This window comes from Pistacia vera, unplaced genomic scaffold (genome assembly GCF_008641045.1).
Source record: "Pistacia vera cultivar Batoury unplaced genomic scaffold, PisVer_v2 Contig462, whole genome shotgun sequence".
Lineage (NCBI taxonomy): Eukaryota > Viridiplantae > Streptophyta > Magnoliopsida > Sapindales > Anacardiaceae > Pistacia > Pistacia vera.
In genome coordinates this window covers 1,546,295-1,570,230 of record NW_022196293.1, presented here as the reverse complement: position 1 = coordinate 1,570,230, position 23,936 = coordinate 1,546,295, and the positions used below count along the sequence as shown (strand labels likewise).

Genomic DNA, 23,936 nt, shown 5'->3' with positions numbered 1-23,936 from the left:
AAAGAAACCCATCAAATAAATTTTGGAGAGATATCTCATAAATACTTTTTCAAAAAAATTCATCAAATTAATACTTGATAAAGAATACTATAAAATATTTGGAATACTCTTAGTTAACTAACACATAATTTAAATTCTTATTTTCAAATTTAGAAAGCAATTACTTAAAAATTCTGAGGACAAGATGGTCATTAGGGAAGCAGGGTTTAACTGGAAGTGAGAAGAAGTTGAAGGAGAGTTCAGAGATTTCAATTTTGAATGGTAATGGTGAGGAATGAAGATAATGATGAATAACCAAAATGTAGGGGGCCATTCCTCTGATGTGGGAATATACTATGAATCAGAAGAGCTCATGCCACGTGGCTCCATATGTGACACAAGAGAAAACCTGCAATCCTGCTCTCTCCCTCCTTATCCATATTTTTGCTCTAATTTTCATATAAATAAATAAGGTAAACCCAGAATCACAAGTCTCCTAAAATGGGATTGCTCTTAATTTCCACTTGATAACCCAGAAGAGACACGATGCTTTATATTTTGTCAACATTCAACCACAATAATTCAACCATCCATGTATCTTCCACAAATTGAAAAGGCTTTTTTAAATTATAAAGATTTAAACTTATTCAGAATGACCAATGCCAGGAACATAATATCAATCGATGCAAAGATGAATGTATCTCAGCGTAATATGAAAATTAAGAAGCAACAAAAATTTTGTAGCCATAAATGATGCAAACTTTCATTAGCAACATTCTTCATATGATGGACAACACAAACAGAGCCAGGAAAATTGTGAGCTGCCTCATATTAAGATTGAAATTGAAGCATATATACTGCCAAAGCCCATTAAAAATATGGAAAAAAGTACACACAAGCATCAACCTTGCAATGTATGACAAGACTAATTGTCTTAACTCTCGAAAGGGGTAATTCAGATGCATTATTCCATATAAAGGAGTCCGACAACCATTATTCAGAACACTCAACTCAACACAATTACTATTAAGAGCGAGCATAACGTACAGGAATACGCCGCTGGATAGGACTCCTACAAGAAGGACAATCCTTCATCCCCTGTTTCTCATGGAGCTCATTGCACGTTGTGCAAACTACCTGATGGGCACATGGAAGAAAAACTACTGACATCTCCTCTGAAAGGCACATCACACACTCACGTTCACGTTTCACACCTCCTGTCCCAGAGAAGTCATAGAGATTTGTCACAACTTCTGAGATAAAAGGAGTCTGGGACTCCTTGTTTACTGGGCCATTTCTGATGTTGCTAAGTCTGCCGGCATAGCTTCCATCAATGCCCCTCCGAAGTGCAGCAATTTTTGAAGAGTCGGTCTTCAATCTCAATTGGGAGATTTCTTTCTCGAGCTTTTGGATATCATCTTTATACCTCATCAAATTCGTTTCTGCTTTAGATTTGATCATATCTTCCTTAGATTTTGCTGTAGCCTCAATCTGCTCTCTTTCTTTTCTTATTGAACTGGCCTGCATAAGTAATTCTTCCTTCGCCTTTTGTTCCTCTTGCCATCGAGCCTGAGATATTTTTCCTTTTCAATAAGTAAAGGCCCAGCAGTGTAAGCCATAATTACTAGTAGCACATGTTGGTACTGGAAAGGGCACTTTTGTTGGAACAAGCAAGCATCATAGCTCCAAAGCAAAAGAGCAGTTTCAAATTGACACTTCCTACTGATTCACAGTTCGTACCATACATATTCATATCATACTATCAGGCTTCTGATACATGATTCAAAATTTTGCTTCAAACATGACTTTTGGTTAGCCAAAAAATGAAAACAGTCCTAAAACATTAAGAAAGAATGCGGAATATGCTTGGGAGGAGTTTGAAAATGCAGATATATGATTGAGAAAGCAAACAAATTGTAAACTAAAACATTTCCAGAATTAGCCTCTTACTTTATACAAAAGTTGGATGTTAAGACTCGAGTCTAAATTGAATTATTAGGCACAAGTTAAACAAAGAAAACCTCTGATATATATACTTATTAGTATCTGCATCACCTCTCTATCAGATTTGACTATACTCTCGAGTGCTGCATGGGCACTTCCCATATCATATTGCCTTTACATCGGACTAGGCAACTAGCCCAACTATGTTGCATCTATATGATGACCAAGTGGCACATAAAATGCATGTGATACCTAGGACGTAGAGATCAGACAGTAAAGAAATACAAATTCAACATGAAACTCCTAAATTCCTCGTGCAGATACAAACTAATTGGATGATATTTACTGCCATCAACAAATTCTGTTCTGGGGCAGTGCCACAACCTTTATTGGCCATCCACAACATGCAACAAATCAAATTTTACAGTATCCAATCAGGTCAATCTGTAATCTAGCTCCTGATGTCCTGCAATGGTTGGTCACTGAGTCTTACCAAATCTACATGCATGCAAAGTTAAGAAAGTGGCTGGTAGATTAATTACAATATGTAAAGTGGGTCTCTTTTAACATAGAAAAGGAGAATAGAAAGAGAAAAATTGATAGAACTTCTAAGAAGCATACCTCAAATTGTTCCTGGAGAACTTTCTGTTGCTCTAGTTCCTGTAGCAGCAGTGCAACCTTGCGTTTTTCAGTCACAAGCTCCTCTTGGAACAAAGTTTTTTGCTTCTCCCATGACTGAAACTTCATTTGTGTCTTCTTCTCTCTCTTTGATACTTCCTGACAGCTTGCAGCTGACTCTACTGCACGTAATTTAGCTGCTTCCATCTCTTCTCTCAGGGCAGCATTCTCTACCTCAAGCCTACGTACAGCAGAATTAGCACGCTCCACTTGCCCACTGGCCTTACACAAAGCATTCTCCATTTCAGAGAGCTTCTTCATAGTGCTTTCCTCCAAAATCTGCTTCTCTTTCTTGAGTCGTTCAACTTCCTCTTTCTCTTGCCTCAGTGTCTTAAGTTCGGCCTTGTCTTTACTGAGCCTTCGAGCAGCCTGCATAACCTTCTGATTAGCCCACTCAGTCCATTCATGGAGTTGATTCTGCAGTTCCCGCACCCTAGGAACAAGCTTCACAATCAGCTCATCCTTCTTGTCCTGAGGAACCCACTGTCCCATAGACTTATCATACTGTAAACCAGCATAGCTACCATTAAGTCCCTCAGCATTAGCACTAACAAGCACTTGAGCAGAGTTGCTTTTGGTAGGCAATGAAAGAGAAAGCTCTGTATCAGCAGTTGATAATGCAGACAGGTTATTCGCTAAAGGTAAAGTAGATGAAGTACTAACTGGAGGGAATGTGGATAGTACACTGGTCTTGAGCGATGCAGAAATGGCATTTGAACTTTCTGCAGTAAACACTACAGGTGAAGAGGTTCCAGGACTGGTAGATGGATTATGGTTCCCATTTTCTTGATGTACTTCAATGGCCCTGCTTATTTTTAAGGAAGTGTTCTTTATGTTAACAGAAGTACTCTCAGTCACGGATTTTAGTTTCTTATCTAAGATTAAGCCACCCAAACCATTCAGTTTCCCAGCTCTTGAAGATCCTTTAGATCCATATGTCCGGTAGTGTTTCTCCAAATGAAGAGACTTCTGACGAAGTACATATTCTCTCTTGGTACCACCTGAATGTACCTTTCTACTATCCACAAACTTTTCCTCCAATGCAGGAGATTGAGATGTTCCTGCAGCACTGAAAGTTTTATCCGAGGCATCAGACATGGAATTAGAGCTCTCTTTTTCTGATAGTCCACCGAGAACAAGGGAATTCTTTGATTTTGTTATATTTGGAACCCCTCCCACAACAGGTGCCTCAGATTGAGAACTATGAGAACTAGAGATTGAAGGAACTGGTTCACAGGGATTTGGAAGATTCATTTCAGAATTTTTTGCCTCTGTTTTTAGCTGGGGTTGGGTGGAAACATATGAATTCCCAATTGAAGCTCCATCACCTGAGAAACTACTCAAGGGATCACCATCCATTGCACATGCATGCGAGACATTCATGTCACAAATTAATAAGCACCACATTGCATCCCCAGTACTGAAGAAAGGCCTAACTTCTCGAAGAACACAAACCAGTTCTGCCAGTATATACTTCTCCAGCTGCTGTAAATCCTCAAAGTAGTGTTCCCTTGAGGTATTTATCTCTTGACCATTTCTAAGGAACATTAAGGTATTATCTACTATATTTGAAACGGTATCTTTATAACCATAACAAAGGCCAGACCTCAAGACAGCCTTTGTAGCTACTTCTTCTGTGTAGCCACAAGCAACAATTTTTTTTGTTGCACTCTTGAAAATTGCATCCAAATTGCTCAAAACAAGTTCTTCTAGCTGACTTTCTGTGAGGTCACTCCAATCAGCATCCTGGTACTCGTCTGCCTCTATTTCTTCTCTAGATCGGCTTGGACCAACCTCAGACGAAACTTCGGCAGTAGACAATCCAAGGTCTAGTTTTAATCCATCAGAATGGTCTTGTGTAACACCACACAAGTCACAGGCACTAGCTTGTCCTTGACCCGGGGTGATTTCAAATTTCTCCGCAGAGAATTCATAAGTCGGGCACTCATTTTGAGCTGAAGGGATAATCTTATTCGTTTCACCTAAAGGCGGATCAGCTCGAAACTTCCTCTTGTTTCTGCTTCCTTTTTCTTGAACCGGCATCAGAGGAGACACTTGACAACTACCACTACTACTTCCTTTAGCAACCAATGATGTCATTTGAAACTGCACAAAACAATATATTTCAACACACTCATCAGACCTTATAATTCATTCATTCATCAATTCTCAACAACACTCAATACCAATCAATATGTTCTATCAACACAATATAAAAACAAAATTCAACATCAAAATGCGTCAAAAACTCTCTCATTAAAATCATCTACCAAACATATACACGAATCAAATCATAACAAGAAGATTGTTGAAATGAATTCTTCATTGAAAAAATAAAAAGTGAACGCACCTTTATAACTCAGTCTCACAATGAAAGAATGAGAATCAAAATTCTGCATAGAAAAAACCAAATCAAACAAACAAAACANCGGTGAGTTCAACTGAGTTGTGTGCCTTGTAATGGACATTTACAGGATGTAGATAGATGTCCCTTTTAAGCGTTTATGATAAAACTTTTGAATCTATATGATTTGTGGAAGAAGACAAGAAAAATGTTTCTCCTACGTAGGGGAGAGTTTTTTTCTGGGAGGAAAATGTAGAATCCTCATAATTGGTAGAATTATACTTTTTATATTCTTTTGTTTTGTACTATTAGGAAAAAAGAAAGAAAGAACACCCTGATTTATATGGATTAAGGTTTACTTGAAAACTTCATTGTTCATGAATCATTCTTGACTGGTGTTTAGGGGTTCCTCTTATGATCAAGATGTTTATCAGGTGATGCTAAGCAAATTGTAGATCTTAAGTTGACCTGCAGTCATGTTTTGCAAATGCGTTTTCAATTCATAGTCTTTACATTAAACCTGGAGATTGAAATTTGAAAGTCTGTCCATGGTTACACCTCATCTGCGATTCATAGTCTTTATGTTAACCTCTCATTCGCAATTCATAGTCTTTAAGTTAACCCTTGAGATCGAAAGTGGATTTTTGCAGGGCTGGGTTTTGTCTGCCATTCTATATCTTGTATTGATAGCTGCTATGGCACTGTTTCTTTACTCTCATTGGAGACAATTTCCTTTACTTTCAAATGGATGATAGAATGCAAATGTGATGATATGCTTTGACACAGTCACAAAGCTCATTTTGTCACTTTCATTGTTTTTACTATTGGATACTTTTATCAGGGTATAGTGACCCCTTCCTGCTAAAAAGAAACTCTTAACACTTAGATAACATTGCCAATAGAAGCCACTTAACTAGAGGAATCAAATTACAAATTCATTGTGGCTCAGGCCAACAACATTGCGGCCTAGCTTTAGAAATTCAAAACATACCATGTCTTGATCATTTGAGCTAAATGTTGCAATCAAGCTTACAATAGTCATTTTATTCAATATTCTCATCATTTTGGTTATCAACATTATTAACTAATAATACATAACCTCTATCAAATCAACTTCATAGAGAAGAAGCAGAGGAATCCGCAGGAACAAATTTAATAGAAACACTGTTGACACAATGGCGTTCATCTGTTGGTGTTTTGAACCCCTCGCCTTTAAAAACATGACCCAAGTGCCCTCCACAGGCCGCACATGTAATCTCAGTTCTCCTCCCATCAGGATCAGGCTAAAAAATTATTGCTTTCAGGGTTAAAAAAATCCAATCAAAACCACCCTCATGCATTAGCAACAACAACTGTGATACATTAGCAACTTACAGAGCGATTAATGGTTCCAGGAAGACCCTCAAAGAAAGCAGGCCAGCCACAGCCAGAGTCGAATTTAGTACCAGACTTGTAGAGCGGTGTTCCGCAACCCGCACAATTATAAACCCCATCAGCAAAGAACTTGTCATACTCGCCTGTTCCTCGCAGCCTGTACATTGTTTATAAAAAAAAGCCTTCAATGGAAGCCTATAAACCAAATATGATGTAGCAAAACAAACAAGAAGACCAAAAAGACTAAACTGAACGAAGAAATTGAGGATGGATAGATGTAATTAAACTTTAAATTGTGCATTTTTCACTACCAAATCAATAAATAATGAATCAATGGTGAAAAGCCATGTACTCAACCCAAGTGAAACTCAACAGATGTGTGTTAATAAAGAATAAAATAAATGGAAGCAAAGGGACAATTGAAGTTGATGAGATCTACTTACTCGGTTCCTTTCTGGCGCATAATCCTGAACTGCTCCGGGGAGAGGATAGCCCGCCATTCTTCCTCCGATTTCTGCACAGAACCAGAACCAGCTCCAGCCATGGTTACCCGTAACTAACTAAAATTCCGTGCAGATACAAACTAATTGGATGATATTTACTGCCATCAACAAATCTGTTCTGGGGAAGTGCCAAACCTTTATTGGCCATCCACAACATGCAACAAATCAAATTTACAGTATCCAATCAGGTCAATCTGTAATCTAGCTCCTGATGTCCGCAATGGTTGGTCACTGAGTCTTACCAAATCTACATGCATGCAAAGTTAAGAAAGTGGCTGGTAGATTAATTACAATATGTAAAGTGGGTCTCTTTTAACATAGAAAAGGAGAATAGAAAGAGAAAAAATGATAGAACTCTAAGAAGAATCACTCAAATTGTTCCTGGAGAACTTTCTTGCTCTAGTTCCTGTAGCAGCAGTGCAACCTTGCGTTTTTCAGTCACAAGTCCTCTTGGAACAAAGTTTTTGCTTCTCCCATGACTGAAACTTCATTGTGTCTTCTTCTCTCTCTTGATACTTCTGACAGCTTGCAGCTGACTCTACTGCACGTAATTTAGCTGCTTCCATCCCTCTCTCAGGGCGCATTCTCTACCTCAAGCCTACGTACAGCAGAATTAGCACGCTCCACTTGCCCACTGGCCTTACACAAAGCATTCTCCATTTCAGAGAGCTTCTTCATAGTGCTTCCTCCCAAAATCTGCTTCTCTTTCTTGAGTCGTTCAACTTCCTCTTTCTCTTGCCTCAGGTCTTAAGTTCGGCCTTGTCTTACTGAGCCTTCGAGCAGCCTGCATAACTTCTGATTAGCCCACTCAGTCCATTCATGGGTTGATTCTGCAGTCCCGCACCCTAGGAACAAGCTCACAATCAGCTCATCCTTCTTGTCCTGAGGACCCACTGTCCCATAGACTTATCATACTGTAAACCAGCATAGCTACCATTAGTCCCTCAGCATTAGCACTAACAAGCATTGAGCAGAGTTGCTTTGGTAGGCAATGAAAGAGAAAGCTCTGTATCAGCAGGTTGATAATGCAGACAGGTTATTCGCAAAGGTAAAGTAGATGGAGTACTAACTGGAGGGAATGTGGATAGTACACTGGTCTTGAGCGATGCAGAAATGGCATTAGAACTTTCTGCAGAAACACTACAGGTGAAGAGGTTCCAGGAATGGTAGATGGATTATGGTTCCCATTTTCTTGATGTACTTCAATGGCCTGCTATTTTTAAGGAAGTGTTCTTTATGTTAACAGAAGTACTTCAGTCACGGATTTTAGTTTCTTATCTAAGATTAAGCCACCCACCATTCAGTTTCCCAGCTCTTGAAGATCCTTTAGATCCATATGTCCGGTAGGGTTTCTCCAAATGAAGAAGACTTCTGACGAAGTACATATTCTCTCTTGGTACCCGAATGTACCTTTCACTATCCACAAACTTTTCCTCCAATGCAGGAGATTGAGATGTTCCTGCAGCACTGAAAGTTTTATCCGCAGCATCAGACATGGAATTAGAGCTCTCTTTTTCTGATAGTCCACCGAGAACAAGGGAATTCTTTGTTTTGTTATATTGGAACCCCTCCACAACAGGTGCCTAGATTGAGAAATATGAGAAATAGAGATTGAAGGAACTGGTTCACAGGGATTGAAGATTCATTTCAGAATTTTTTGCCTCTGTTTTTAGTGGGGTTGGGTGGAAACATAGAATTCCAATTGAAGCTCCACACCGAGAAACTACTCAAGGGATCACCATCCATTGCACATGCATGCGAGACATTCATGTCACAAATTAATAAGCACCACATTGCATCCCCAGTACTGAAGAAAGGCCTAACTTCTCGAAGAACACAAACCAGTTCTGCCAGTATATACTTCTCCAGCTGCTGTAAATCCTCAAAGTAGTGTTCCCTTAGGTATTATCTCTTGACCATTTCTAAGGAACATTAAGGTATTATCTACTATATTTGAAACGGTATCTTATAACCATAACAAAGGCCAGACCTCAAGACAGCCTTGTAGCTACTTCTTCTGTGTAGCCACAAGCAACAATTTTTTTTGTTGCACTCTTGAAAATTGCATCCAAATTGCTCAAAACAAGTTCTTTAGCTGACTTTCTGTGAGGTCACTCCAATCAGCATCTGGTACTCGTCTGCCTCTATTTCTTTTAGATCGGCTTGGACCAACCTCAGACGAAAACGCAGTAGACAATCCAAGGTCTAGTGTTAATCCATCAGAATGGTCTTGTGTAACACCACACAAGTCACAGGCACTAGCTGTCCTTGACCCGGGGTGATTTCAAATTTTCTCGCAGAGAATTCATAAGTCGGGCACTCATTTTGAGCTGAAGGGATAATCTTATTCGTTTCACCAAAGGCGGATCAGCTCGAAACTTCCTCTGTTTCTGCTTCCTTTTCTTGAACCGACATCAGAGGAGACACTTGACAACTACACTATACTTCCTTTAGCAACCAATGATGTCATTTGAAACTGCACAAAACATATATTTCAACACACTCACCAGACCTTATAATTCATTCATTCATCAATTCTCAACAACACTCAATACCAATCAATATGTCTATCAACACAATACAAAAACAAAATTCAACATCAAAATGCGTCAAAAACCCTCTCATTAAAATCATCTACCAAAACTATATACGAATCAAATCATAACAACAAGATTGTTGAAATGAATTCTTCATTGAAAAATAAAAGTGAAAGCACCTTTATAACTCAGTCTCACAATGAAAGAATGAGAATCAAAATTCTGCATAGAAAAAACCAAATCAAACAAACAAAACAAAGGCTACCCAGAATTAAAAACCAATATACAATGCATAAACAAAAACAACATACCCAGATAGCAAAAAAAACGAAAGTATTATATTAGTTGTGAATGAACATAAATCTAAAATCAAAATCGACCCATTAGATCAAGAAAGAGCCTCAAGAGAGGCAAACAAGATTTGTACAGACACTGTTCATATATAGGATCCTTAATTAAGGAAGACGATATCCGATTTATGATCAGAATCGGAAGACGAGATGTACCCGTTTTTGAGCTATTGGTTCCAGCAATCTAAGGTAAGACCAATCTCACATATCGAAGAAACAGAACAAAATATATATAGCTCTACTTTTTTTTTTTTTCTAGTTTTTTTAATTATTTTTTATTTTTGATATAAGATTGAACATTTGCACCCTGTCTATAAATCCTGGTTTTAGTCTTAGTAGTTCTATATATATTTTTCAATTATTATCTATATATTTATTTCTTAACCAAAGAAAGGAACTATGGTTAGCTGAATTAGAATTCTAAAACTAACCACGGTCAATAAAATCTAGGTTTGTGATTTGTATTCATTGATTTTTAATAAAATATAAAAGCATAATATTGGAAGAATTAGTATTTTTTCTATTTTTATTTATATCACTTGGGTTTTTTTTTTTCTATAAATTAATTACACCACTATCTAGATATCATATTGATAACCATACATCACACGAGTTACTATATTTATTTTAGAAAATATAATTTTAATTTGATGGCTATTTATTTATTATAGTACTATGATCAATATTGTCTATGTAATGGCATGTTTGATACATTTATGGTATAATTATTATAACAATATTATCAATTGATGTTATGATTAATCATGTCATATTTTGTCAAAAACTAAATTATATTTTATTTTCATATAAAGGATATTACCTTTTATTTAATGTAATAAAATATTTGTTTGAAACAAGAGAATAGAATAATATTCTACTTTTATTTACATCAAAATATATTGTATTTCAGAGCATTTAGAATTTTAGGATTTAATTAAAAAAAACTATCAAGTCATTGGTTTTTCGAAAGAAAATTCCACGTCACAAGGATATGACTGGAGTAAGCGAAACACATGCGGAACGACGACAAAATGGAGCAACCACCACCAAACCTGAACCCGGATCCAACCAAGTTCCGTCCCCACCACTTTACATCAGAGCGATGCAGATGAAAGATGAGAGAACGTGAAGCAGCTTCAAGAATGCTCTTTCTTTACTTGTCTTTACAGGTAATTTATTAAAAAAAAAATGTTATTTTTTTTTTTAAAGACCTAAAGCCCTAAACCCTGAGAGTGTTTGGTATAATTTGCAGGATTGTCTGTTAATAAAAAACAGGAACTGGAAATCTTGCCAAATGGGTATGCCTTTTTAAATTTATTTTGATAAATTTATTGAAAAGATAGAATTGGTTCTGGGTTTTGAAGTAATTTCTATATGGTGTCTTGATGAAATTTTCAACAGAGGTTCAAGCTTTGAAGGCGTGCAATCAGAAGAGAATGAAGAATGACAAAGAGAAGTGAAATTTATGCAAATTAGAAGCCAAGTTTTAGTTCTAACCTCACAATTTAATGTTAGAATATGATTATTGATATTGATAAGCAGCAGGAAACAATGCAGCTTCTTTTTCTTTTTCTGAGATAGTTTATCCTTGATGATTCGTCAACGATTTGTAACATTTATTGAATCACAAGTAAACTTGAAGTGAGGAAAAGTTCTGTTAATGGCTTTCCTGGTTAAATCCTTTTCGTATTTGTTGGTTAAGTTTTGATCTAGGGTAGGGTGACTATTTCATAATTGTATGTGGTACTTCTTTTTGACAATAATAATCAATAAATAATGGAAATAAGAAATCCAATGGAAATAAGAAATCCGAACCTGCAGATTGTTAAGAATTAGAATGTTAATAAGTCTGGCTTGATCCTGACAGCTTGTTTGTTTCATTCTCTGTGTAAATACTCATCACTATCGCACATGGATGACTGAAGATTGGTGATTTTTATGAAATCAACAAGTATTGATCTTCTTGATAAAAAATGGTCAGTATAATCACAGGTAACATGAAATATCGGATTAGGATAAATTTTTCAATGTTATAAATGTATTTCCATTAACATTGTGACAACATTTATTTTGCTAAAGAGGTAATGTTAATATTTCTAAAATATTGTTAAATATTATTAACAAAAAATAAAAAAAAATATTGTTTATTTATTTCATAATATTTAATTAAAATTAATCTAAATATATGGATTTGAATAAAAGAAACCCATCAAATAAATTTTGGAGAGATATCTCATAAATACTTTTTCAAAAAAATTCATCAAATTAATACTTGATAAAGAATACAATAAAATATTTGGAATACTCTTAGCTAACTAACACATACTTTAAATTCTTATTTTCAAATTTAGAAAGCAATTACTTAAAAATTCTGAGGACAAGATGGTCATTAGGGAAGCAGGGTTTAACTTGGAAGTGAGAAGAAGTTGAAGGAGAGTTCAGAGATTTCAATTTTGAATGGTAATGGTGAGGAATGAAGATAATGATGAATAACCAAAATGTAGGGGGCCATTCCTCTGATGTGGGAATATACTATGAATCAGAAGAGCTCATGCCACGTGGCTCCATATGTGACACAAGAGAAAACCTGCAATCCTGCTCTCTCCCTCCTTATCCATATTTTTGCTCTAATTTTCATATAAATAAATAAGGTAAACCCAGAATCACAAGTCTCCTAAAATGGGATTGCTCTTAATTTCCACTTGATAACCCAGAAGAGACACGATGCTTTATATTTTGTCAACATTCAACCACAATAATTCAACCATCCATGTATCTTCCACAAATTGAAAAGGCTTTTTTAAATTATAAAGATTTAAACTTATTCAGAATGACCAATGCCAGGAACATAATATCAATCGATGCAAAGATGAATGTATCGCAGCTTAATATGAAAATTAAGAAGCAACAAAAGTTTTGTAGCCATAAATGATGCAAACTTTCATTAGCAACATTCTTCATATGATGGACAACACAAACAGAGCCAGGAAAATTGTGAGCTGCCTCATATTAAGATTGAAATTGAAGCATATATACTGCCAAAGCCCATTAAAAATATGGAAAAAAGTACACAGAAGCATCAACCTTGCAATGTATGACAAGACTAATTGTCTTAACTCTCGAAAGGGGTAATTCAGATGCATTATTCCATATAAAGGAGTCCGACAACCATTATTCAGAACACTCAACTCAACACAATTACTATTAAGAGCGAGCATAACGTACAGGAATACGCCGCTGGATAGGACTCCTACAAGAAGGACAATCCTTCATCCCCTGTTTCTCATGGAGCTCATTGCACGTTGTGCAAACTACCTGATGGGCACATGGAAGAAAAACTACTGACATCTCCTCTGAAAGGCACATCACACACTCACGTTCACGTTTCACACCTCCTGTCCCAGAGAAGTCATAGAGATTTGTCACAACTTCTGAGATAAAAGGAGTCTGGGACTCCTTGTTTACTGGGCCATTTCTGATGTTGCTAAGTCTGCCGGCATAGCTTCCATCAATGCCCCTCCGAAGTGCAGCAATTTTTGAAGAGTCGGTCTTCAATCTCAATTGGGAGATTTCTTTCTCGAGCTTTTGGATATCATCTTTATACCTCATCAAATTCGTTTCTGCTTTAGATTTGATCATATCTTCCTTAGATTTTGCTGTAGCCTCAATCTGCTCTCTTTCTTTTCTTATTGAACTGGCCTGCATAAGTAATTCTTCCTTCGCCTTTTGTTCCTCTTGCCATCGAGCCTGAGATATTTTTCCTTTTCAATAAGTAAAGGCCCAGCAGTGTAAGCCATAATTACTAGTAGCACATGTTGGTACTGGAAAGGGCACTTTTGTTGGAACAAGCAAGCATCATAGCTCCAAAGCAAAAGAGCAGTTTCAAATTGACACTTCCTACTGATTCACAGTTCGTACCATACATATTCATATCATACTATCAGGCTTCTGATACATGATTCAAAATTTTGCTTCAAACATGACTTTTGGTTAGCCAAAAAATGAAAACAGTCCTAAAACATTAAGAAAGAAAGCGGAATATGCTTGGGAGGAGTTTGAAAATGCAGATATATGATTGAGAAAGCAAACAAATTGTAAATTAAAACATTTCCAGAATTAGCCTCTGACTTTATACAAAAGTTGGATGTTAAGACTCGAGTCTAAATTGAATTATTAGGCACAAGTTAAACAAAGAAAACCTCTGATATATATACTTATTAGTATCTGCATCACCTCTCTATCAGATTTGACTATACTCTCGAGTGCTGCATGGGCACTTCCCATATCATATTGCCTTTACATCGGACTAGGCAACTAGCCCAACTATGTTGCATCTATATGATGACCAAGTGGCACATAAAATGCATGTGATACCTAGGACGTAGAGATCAGACAGTAAAGAAATACAAATTCAACATGAAACTCCTAAATTCCTCGTGCAGATACAAACTAATTGGATGATATTTACTGCCATCAACAAATTCTGTTCTGGGGCAGTGCCACAACCTTTATTGGCCATCCACAACATGCAACAAATCAAATTTTACAGTATCCAATCAGGTCAATCTGTAATCTAGCTCCTGATGTCCTGCAATGGTTGGTCACTGAGTCTTACCAAATCTACATGCATGCAAAGTTAAGAAAGTGGCTGGTAGATTAATTACAATATGTAAAGTGGGTCTCTTTTAACATAGAAAAGGAGAATAGAAAGAGAAAAATTGATAGAACTTCTAAGAAGCATACCTCAAATTGTTCCTGGAGAACTTTCTGTTGCTCTAGTTCCTGTAGCAGCAGTGCAACCTTGCGTTTTTCAGTCACAAGCTCCTCTTGGAACAAAGTTTTTTGCTTCTCCCATGACTGAAACTTCATTTGTGTCTTCTTCTCTCTCTTTGATACTTCCTGACAGCTTGCAGCTGACTCTACTGCACGTAATTTAGCTGCTTCCATCTCTTCTCTCAGGGCAGCATTCTCTACCTCAAGCCTACGTACAGCAGAATTAGCACGCTCCACTTGCCCACTGGCCTTACACAAAGCATTCTCCATTTCAGAGAGCTTCTTCATAGTGCTTTCCTCCAAAATCTGCTTCTCTTTCTTGAGTCGTTCAACTTCCTCTTTCTCTTGCCTCAGTGTCTTAAGTTCGGCCTTGTCTTTACTGAGCCTTCGAGCAGCCTGCATAACCTTCTGATTAGCCCACTCAGTCCATTCATGGAGTTGATTCTGCAGTTCCCGCACCCTAGGAACAAGCTTCACAATCAGCTCATCCTTCTTGTCCTGAGGAACCCACTGTCCCATAGACTTATCATACTGTAAACCAGCATAGCTACCATTAAGTCCCTCAGCATTAGCACTAACAAGCACTTGAGCAGAGTTGCTTTTGGTAGGCAATGAAAGAGAAAGCTCTGTATCAGCAGTTGATAATGCAGACAGGTTATTCGCTAAAGGTAAAGTAGATGAAGTACTAACTGGAGGGAATGTGGATAGTACACTGGTCTTGAGCGATGCAGAAATGGCATTTGAACTTTCTGCAGTAAACACTACAGGTGAAGAGGTTCCAGGACTGGTAGATGGATTATGGTTCCCATTTTCTTGATGTACTTCAATGGCCCTGCTTATTTTTAAGGAAGTGTTCTTTATGTTAACAGAAGTACTCTCAGTCACGGATTTTAGTTTCTTATCTAAGATTAAGCCACCCAAACCATTCAGTTTCCCAGCTCTTGAAGATCCTTTAGATCCATATGTCCGGTAGTGTTTCTCCAAATGAAGAGACTTCTGACGAAGTACATATTCTCTCTTGGTACCACCTGAATGTACCTTTCTACTATCCACAAACTTTTCCTCCAATGCAGGAGATTGAGATGTTCCTGCAGCACTGAAAGTTTTATCCGAGGCATCAGACATGGAATTAGAGCTCTCTTTTTCTGATAGTCCACCGAGAACAAGGGAATTCTTTGATTTTGTTATATTTGGAACCCCTCCCACAACAGGTGCCTCAGATTGAGAACTATGAGAACTAGAGATTGAAGGAACTGGTTCACAGGGATTTGGAAGATTCATTTCAGAATTTTTTGCCTCTGTTTTTAGCTGGGGTTGGGTGGAAACATATGAATTCCCAATTGAAGCTCCATCACCTGAGAAACTACTCAAGGGATCACCATCCATTGCACATGCATGCGAGACATTCATGTCACAAATTAATAAGCACCACATTGCATCCCCAGTACTGAAGAAAGGCCTAACTTCTCGAAGAACACAAACCAGTTCTGCCAGTATATACTTCTCCAGCTGCTGTAAATCCTCAAAGTAGTGTTCCCTTGAGGTATTTATCTCTTGACCATTTCTAAGGAACATTAAGGTATTATCTACTATATTTGAAACGGTATCTTTATAACCATAACAAAGGCCAGACCTCAAGACAGCCTTTGTAGCTACTTCTTCTGTGTAGCCACAAGCAACAATTTTTTTTGTTGCACTCTTGAAAATTGCATCCAAATTGCTCAAAACAAGTTCTTCTAGCTGACTTTCTGTGAGGTCACTCCAATCAGCATCCTGGTACTCGTCTGCCTCTATTTCTTCTCTAGATCGGCTTGGACCAACCTCAGACGAAACTTCGGCAGTAGACAATCCAAGGTCTAGTTTTAATCCATCAGAATGGTCTTGTGTAACACCACACAAGTCACAGGCACTAGCTTGTCCTTGACCCGGGGTGATTTCAAATTTCTCCGCAGAGAATTCATAAGTCGGGCACTCATTTTGAGCTGAAGGGATAATCTTATTCGTTTCACCTAAAGGCGGATCAGCTCGAAACTTCCTCTTGTTTCTGCTTCCTTTTTCTTGAACCGGCATCAGAGGAGACACTTGACAACTACCACTACTACTTCCTTTAGCAACCAATGATGTCATTTGAAACTGCACAAAACAATATATTTCAACACACTCATCAGACCTTATAATTCATTCATTCATCAATTCTCAACAACACTCAATACCAATCAATATGTTCTATCAACACAATATAAAAACAAAATTCAACATCAAAATGCGTCAAAAACTCTCTCATTAAAATCATCTACCAAACATATATACGAATCAAATCATAACAACAAGATTGTTGAAATGAATTCTTCATTGAAAAAATAAAAAGTGAACGCACCTTTATAACTCAGTCTCACAATGAAAGAATGAGAATCAAAATTCTGCATAGAAAAAACCAAATCAAACAAACAAAACAAAGGCTACCCAGAATTAAAAACTCAATATACAATGCATAAACAAAAACAACATACCCAGATAGCAAAAACACGAAAGTATTATATTAGTTTGTGAATTGAACATAAATCTAAAATCAAAATCGACCCATTAGATCAAGAAAGATCATCAAGAGCAGGCAAACAAGAATTTGTACAGACACTGTTCATATATAAGGATCCTTAATTAAGTAAGACGATATCCGATTTATGATCAGAATCGGACGATCGAGATGTACCCGTTTTTGAGCTATTGGTTCCAGCAATCTAAGGTAAGACCAATCTCACAATATCGAAGAAACAGAACAAAATATATATAGCTCTCCTTTTATTTTTATTTTTTTTCTAGTTTTTTTAATTATTTTTTATTTTTGATATAAGATTGAACATTTGTCACCCTGTTTATAAATCCTTGGTTTTAGTCTTTTAGTAGTTCTATATATATTTTTTTCAATTATTATTCTTATTATTATTTATTTCTTAACCAAAGAAAGTAACTATGGTTAGCTGAATTAGAATTCTAAAACTAACCACGGTCAATAAAATCTAGGTTTGTGATTTGTATTTCATTGATTTATTTTAATAAAATATAAAAGCATAATATTGGAAGAAATTAGTATTTTTTTCTATTTTTATTTATATCACTTGGGTTTTTTTTTTCTTTCTATAAATTAATTACAGCCACTTCATCTAGATATCATATTTGATAACCATACATCACACGAGTTACTATATTTATTTTAGAAAATATAATTTTAATTTTGATGGCTATTTATTTTATTATAGTACTATGATCAATATTGTCTATGTAATGGCATTGTTTGATACATTTATGGTATAATTATTATAACAATATTATCAATTTGATGTTATGATTAATCATGTCATATTTTGTCAAAACATAAATTATATTTTTATTTCTCATATAAAGGATATTACCTTTTATTTAATGTAATTAAATATTTTGTTTGAAACAAGAGAATAGAATATATATTCTACTTTTATTTTACATCAAACTATATTAGTATTTCAGAGCATTTATGAATTTTAGGTAATTTTAATTAAAAAACTATCAAGTCATTGGTTTTTCGAAAGAAAATTCCACGTCACAAGGATATGACTGGAGTAAGCGAAACCCACATGCGGAACGACGACAAAATGGAGCAACCACCACCAAACCTGAACCCGGATCCAATCCAAGTTCCGTCCCCACCACCTTTACATCAGAGCGATGCAGATGAAGATGATGAGAACGTGAAGCAGCTTCAAGAATGCTCTTATCTTTACTTGTCTTTACAGGTAATTTATTAAAAAAAAAAAAATAGTTATTTTTTATTTTTTAAAGACCTAAAGCCCTAAACCCTGAGAGTGTATTGTTATAATTTGCAGGATTGTCTTGTTAATAAAAACAGGAACTGGAAATCTTGCCAAATGGGTATGCCTTTTTTAAATTTTATTTTGATAAATTTATTGAAAGAATAGACTTGGTTCTGGGTTTTGAAGTAATTTCTATATGGTGTTCTTTGATGAAATTTTCAACAGAGGTTCAAGCTTTGAAGGCGTGCAATCAGAAGAGAATGAAGAATGACAAAGAGAAGTGAAATTTATGCAAATTAGAAGCCAAGTTTTAGTTCTAACCTCACAATTTAATGTTAGAATATGATTATTGATATTGATTAACAGCAGGAAACAATGCAGCTTCTTTTTTCTTTTTCTGAGATAGTTTTATCCTTTTGATGATTCGTCAACGATTTGTGTAACATTTATTGAATCACAAGTAAACTTGAAGTGAGGAAAAGTTCTTGTTAATGGCTTTCCTGGTTAAATCCTTTTCGTATTTTGTTGGTTAAGTTTTTGATCTAGGGTAGGGTGACTATTTCATAATTGTATGTGGTACTTCTTTTTGACTAATAATAATCAATAAATAATGGAAATAAGAAATCCGAACCTGCAGATTTTTAAGAATTAGAATGTTAATAAGTCTGTCTTGGTGATGGACCTCCGGTAACCAAATGGTTTGTCAGAACCAAGCATAAGGGAAAAGGCAGGACTGGACAGGTGGCAAAGTGGCACAACCAACTCTTGACAGATGGCAGCAAGGAAGGATTGAGGGCTGGCACAATGAAAGGGTGACAGGTGTGAGGAATTTGTTATGAATCTGTTATGCATCAGCTGGTTGGCACAATGACAGGATGACGGGTGTCTGGATTTGTTACAAAAGGAATCTGGAGCAAAGGATAAAAGGGGAACAGTAGGCCTTGTAGAGCATGGAGAATTAGGAGCAGCTGACCCTCGAAGTTCAGCATTGTGTGGAGTCCATTTTTATTTCTGTTTTGTTATTCGCAATCAAGTGTTACAAACACATTTCAATTCTGTTTTATTGTCTCAATCAAGTGTTACGAACTCGTTTCAATTAATATACTTATTATCTCTGTTTCTTGCTGAGTGGTTTCGTTGAGTGTATGTTTGTTTTTCTGTCAAAACGTGAATCTGGTGGTTTGAGTTTATCAATTGGTATCAGAGCATGATCCTGCGCCTATGTGGCAGCGCACGCATGGCAGGCTGTCCCGTGGCAAGCTGACCTTGGGCCCGGGCTGCTACCCTAAGAAAGGGTGTGGAGGCCCGAGGGAAAGGGGATCCGCGTAGTCACCCAAGGGGTAAAGAAGCCGACGGGGGTAAAGAGACCGATGTGGACGTCGGTTGCGGAAGCATGGTGGAATGTTAGGATCCCACATTGAAAGGGAAAAGGGTGGGCATGTGAGTTATAAAGGCTTAGACACCCTCCTTTGGCAAGTTGATTTTTTAAGGAGAGTTCTACCCAAGCCCATGAAAGACCCATGACCCAACCCAAATTGTTGAGTTATTGGAGTGGGTTCCTATCAAACTCCTGACAGCTTGTTTGTTTCATTCTGTGTGTAAATACTTATCTCTATCACAATGGATGACTGAAGATCGGTGATTTCTCATGAAATCAACAAGTCATTGATCTTTTTGATAAAATGGTCCAGTTGTACTCCACAGAGTCATTGATCTTTTTGATAAAATGGTCCAGTTGTACTCCACAGGCAGTGAGTTCAACTGAGTTGTGTGCCTTGCAATGGACATTTACAGAATGTAGATAGATGTCCCCTTTAAGTGTTTATGATGAAACTTTTGAATCTATATGATTTATGGAAGAAGACAAGAAAAGTGTTTTTCCTACATAGGGGAGAGTTTTTTTCTGGGAGGAACATGTGGAATCCTCATAATTGGTAGAAAAATACTGTTTATATTCTTTTGTTTTGTACAATTAGGAAAAAAGAAAGAAAGAACACCCTGATTTATATGGATTAAGGTTTACTTGAAAACTTCATTGTTCATGAATCATTCTTGACTGGTGTTTAGGGGTTCCTCTTATGATCAAGATGTTTATCAGGTGATGCTAAGCAAATTGTAGATCTTAAGTTGACCTGCAGTCATGTTTTGCAAATGCGTTTTCAATTCATAGTCTTTACATTAAACCTGGAGATTGAAATTTGAAAGTCTGTCCATGGTTACACCTCATCTGCGATTCATAGTCTTTATGTTAACCTCTCATTCGCAATTCATAATCTTTATGTTAACCCTTGAGATCGAAAGTGGAGATTGAAAGTCTGTTTCTTTACTCTCATTGGAGACAATTTCCTTTACTTTCTAATGGATGATAGAATGCAAATGTGATGATATGCTTTGACAGAGTCACACAGCTCATTTTGTCACTTTCATTGTTTTTACTATTAGATACTTTTATCAGGGTATAGTGACCTCTCCCTGCTAAAAAGAAACTCTTAACACTTCGATAACATTGCCAATAGAAGCCACTTAACTTGAGGAGTCAAATTACAAATTCATTGTGGCTCAGGCCAACAACATTGCGGCCTAGCTTTAGAAATACAAAACATACCATGTCTTGATCATTTGAGCTAAATGTTGCAATCAAGCTTACAATAGTCATTTTATTCAATATTCTCATCATTTTGGTTATCAACATTATTAACTAATAATACATGACCTCTATCAAATCAACTTCATAGAGAAGAAGCAGAGGAATCAGCAGGAACAAATTTAATAGAAACACTGTTGACACAATGGCGTTCATCTGTTGGTGTTTTGAAACCCTCGCCTTTAAAAACATGACCCAAGTGCCCTCCACAGGCCGCACATGTAATCTCAGTTCTCCTCCCATCAGGATCAGGCTAAAAAATTATTGCTTTCAGGGTTAAAAAAATCCAATCAAAACCACCCTCATGCATTAGCAACAACAACTGTGATACATTAGCAACTTACAGAGCGATTAATGGTTCCAGGAAGACCCTCAAAGAAAGCAGGCCAGCCACAGCCAGAGTCGAATTTAGTACCAGACTTGTAAAGCGGTGTTCCGCAACCCGCACAATTATAAACCCCATCAGCAAAGAACTTGTCATACTCGCCTGTTCCTCGCAGCCTGTACATTGTTTATAAAAAAAAGTCTTCAATGGAAGCCTATAAACCAAATATGATGTAGCAAAACAAACAAGAAGACCAAAAAGACTAAACTGAACGAAGAAATTGAGGATGGATAGATGAAATTAAACTTTAAATTGTGCATTTTTCACTACCAAATCAATAAATAATGAATCAATGGTGAAAAGCCATGTACTCAACCCAAATGAAACTCAATAGATGTGTGTTAATAAAGAATAAAATAAATGGAAGCAAAGGGACAATTGAAGTTGATGAGATCTACTTACTCGGTTCCTTTCTGGCGTATAATCCTGAACTGCTCCGGGGAGAGGATAGCCCGCCATTCTTCCTCCGATTTCTGCACAGAACCAGAACCAGCTCCAGCCATGGTTACCCGTAACTATCAGTAAATTCAGTACACGATTTTATAGATTCCTTGGAAAATGAACGTAGACGGAATCTAGGGCAATCGTTTAATATATTCATAATTTTTTATTAACAATTAAATATTGAGTACACTTACTGTTCCCACCCAAGGTTTAGCGAAATTATTTTCCCACCCCTAGTTTCGCGAAATGGCAAAGCTCCCACCCTGGTTTCATAAATTTCATATTCTCACCTTTAAATTAACACTGTTTACTTAATTTTAACTTTTTATTGTAGTGAGGCTCATGTTAGCATGCTAACATGCACCAATACGTCTTTGGACTAAAAATGGGCTCATGTTAGCAAGAAGCAGCTCATGTTAGCATCGCCCAAGCGGTCGATTTTTTGCTTTTTTTCGACCGATCCCGAACTCCAAAATAATTTCTAAGACCACCATTAGACTCTCCACAACTTCCTTTACAAAACTCATACCCTCACTTGCCATCATCACTCACTTTTTCGGCCACTCCCACACTTGCCACCTTGCAATTTTTTCTCAGTTGTTTTCTATTCGATCGGAGAGCAACCAGCATCATCGGACTATACCAATAGACTCTTCTTGTGTTGTGGTTTGTGTGGGTATGTTTTTTTGCTCTTTTTAACTTCCCATTCGCGGGAAATCAAAGCCCAAAGGCCCAAGTTAGTTTTCCAGATTCCCACTCTTAGTTGAACAGTCATTGACGATGTTTAATCAAGGGTTGGAATCTAGAATAAATGAAACTAGGGGGTGAGAACTTGTCATTTCGCTAAACCTTGGGTGGGAACATGTTGTCCTTCATATCTATATATGTACGTAGTGATGGCAATGGGCCGGGCCGGGCCGGGACCGGGTACCCCTTGGCCCAGGCCCAAGCCCGACCTCATGACATAGGCCCAAGCCCGGCTCGAGCCCATTACGGGTATGATAGGCAAAGCCCGAGCCCGGCCTGACAGGTTTTTTATAACCGCAAGCCCGGCCCAAGCCCGACTTTTTTAATAATGTTTATTTTTAAATATTAATAAATTTCAAATTTTTTTATATTTTTAATTTTAGAAATAGTTTTTAAATATTAATTGAAGCTATTTCCGCAAATAATTTAAGCAATAAGTGAGCAATTGAAACTTCATAATATTTGATTATACTAACTTTTCAGCTATGTATAACATATTATGGTGAAATCCACTTTTATAAGTTAAACCAAACCCATCAAACTCATTTAAAGGCAATTTTAATATGTTGAACCTTCAATATGTGATGAAAATTGAGGTTAGAGTTTGGGAAAAATGAATATATATATAGGATAATATTGTAATTAAATATATAGTATAAGGGTAAATTAGTAAAATTAATACTAAAATTTGTTGGGGACGGGCTAGGTGGGCCTAAAGATATACCCATGCCTGACCCGTACTTGAGGTCGAGCTTTAAAATCAAGCCCAGGCCCAAGCCCAAGCTTGCCAACCTCAGGTAAAGCCCGCTCCTTTCGGGTTGGGCTGGGCCGAGTACCCGAAAATGTCGGGCCCATTCCCATCTCTATACGGACGTGCCTCAAGATTGAACTCAATAGCTCAAAGAAGAGAACAAACCTCATTGATCGTTAGGACAATCCCCTTGGGGTTATATATGTTAACTTATATAAAATATGTGAAAACATTGAATTTACATGCTTTAATTTTCAGTAATCCTTGCCATAAGAATTTTAATACAAGAGTTCAATCAATTCACATTTCACACCACAAATATGTTTATTATGATCATAGAAGCTAAAATAATAATAACATCAACTTATATATATACTAGGAGTTTAAACTGTTGATCAAGTAATTATCTTCTCTTGGATTAGACTAATTTAATATTCAATAATGTATTTTCTATAATATTATAAAATTTATTTACCATTATATTGAGAACATAGGTGTCAATGTCATATTATGGCATAATATAAGCTTAAATTATGGTAAGATAAGCTTATGAGATACTGATAAATTCTGATTCATAACCTCGCTAAGCACGGACTCCAGTACTGAGAAAAAAGAAAAAAGAAAAAAAAAGAAAAAAAAAAAAGAGGGAAATAAAAAAATAGAAAAGGTTTAATAATGCCGTTTCAACTTTCAAA

General features: G+C 36.7%; 5 protein-coding genes across 6 annotated transcripts; 1 reads left to right on the top strand and 4 right to left on the bottom strand.

The window, feature by feature from the left end:
- Positions 1 to 781: 781 nt before the first annotated feature.
- On the bottom strand, positions 782 to 5,023 carry LOC116145486 (putative E3 ubiquitin-protein ligase RF298). The gene is made up of 3 exons (XM_031430944.1): positions 4,952 to 5,023; positions 2,545 to 4,707; positions 782 to 1,548 (listed from the first exon to the last, which is right to left on the bottom strand). The coding sequence occupies exons 2-3, from the start codon at positions 4,699 to 4,701 to the stop codon at positions 1,006 to 1,008; spliced, it is 2,700 nt and encodes an 899-aa protein (XP_031286804.1). The 5' UTR covers positions 4,702 to 4,707; positions 4,952 to 5,023; the 3' UTR covers positions 782 to 1,005.
- Positions 5,024 to 5,829: 806 nt separating this feature from the next.
- LOC116145487 (peptide methionine sulfoxide reductase B5-like) lies at positions 5,830 to 21,877 on the bottom strand. Its single transcript, XM_031430945.1, has 4 exons — positions 21,790 to 21,877; positions 6,763 to 6,850; positions 6,320 to 6,476; positions 5,830 to 6,228 (listed from the first exon to the last, which is right to left on the bottom strand). The coding sequence occupies exons 1-4, from the start codon at positions 21,800 to 21,802 to the stop codon at positions 6,061 to 6,063; spliced, it is 426 nt and encodes a 141-aa protein (XP_031286805.1). The 5' UTR covers positions 21,803 to 21,877; the 3' UTR covers positions 5,830 to 6,060.
- LOC116145485 (putative E3 ubiquitin-protein ligase RF298) lies at positions 12,690 to 17,304 on the bottom strand. Of its 2 annotated transcripts, none has more exons than XM_031430943.1 (4): positions 17,193 to 17,304; positions 16,860 to 16,902; positions 14,453 to 16,615; positions 12,690 to 13,456 (listed from the first exon to the last, which is right to left on the bottom strand). In XM_031430943.1, exons 3-4 carry the CDS (start codon positions 16,607 to 16,609, stop codon positions 12,914 to 12,916), a joined length of 2,700 nt encoding a protein of 899 aa, XP_031286803.1. In that variant the 5' UTR covers positions 16,610 to 16,615; positions 16,860 to 16,902; positions 17,193 to 17,304; the 3' UTR covers positions 12,690 to 12,913. The 2 variants fall into 2 exon arrangements, with proteins under 2 accessions (XP_031286803.1, XP_031286802.1); XM_031430942.1 differs by having other exon boundaries at positions 16,993 to 17,298.
- LOC116145489 lies at positions 18,053 to 18,821 on the top strand. The gene is made up of 3 exons (XM_031430947.1): positions 18,053 to 18,252; positions 18,343 to 18,388; positions 18,496 to 18,821. Exons 1-3 carry the CDS (start codon positions 18,070 to 18,072, stop codon positions 18,552 to 18,554), a joined length of 288 nt encoding a protein of 95 aa, XP_031286807.1. The 5' UTR covers positions 18,053 to 18,069; the 3' UTR covers positions 18,555 to 18,821.
- On the bottom strand, positions 20,856 to 21,874 carry LOC116145488 (peptide methionine sulfoxide reductase B5-like). The gene is made up of 3 exons (XM_031430946.1): positions 21,702 to 21,874; positions 21,259 to 21,415; positions 20,856 to 21,167 (listed from the first exon to the last, which is right to left on the bottom strand). The coding sequence occupies exons 1-3, from the start codon at positions 21,800 to 21,802 to the stop codon at positions 21,000 to 21,002; spliced, it is 426 nt and encodes a 141-aa protein (XP_031286806.1). The 5' UTR covers positions 21,803 to 21,874; the 3' UTR covers positions 20,856 to 20,999.
- Positions 21,878 to 23,936: the final 2,059 nt, after the last annotated feature.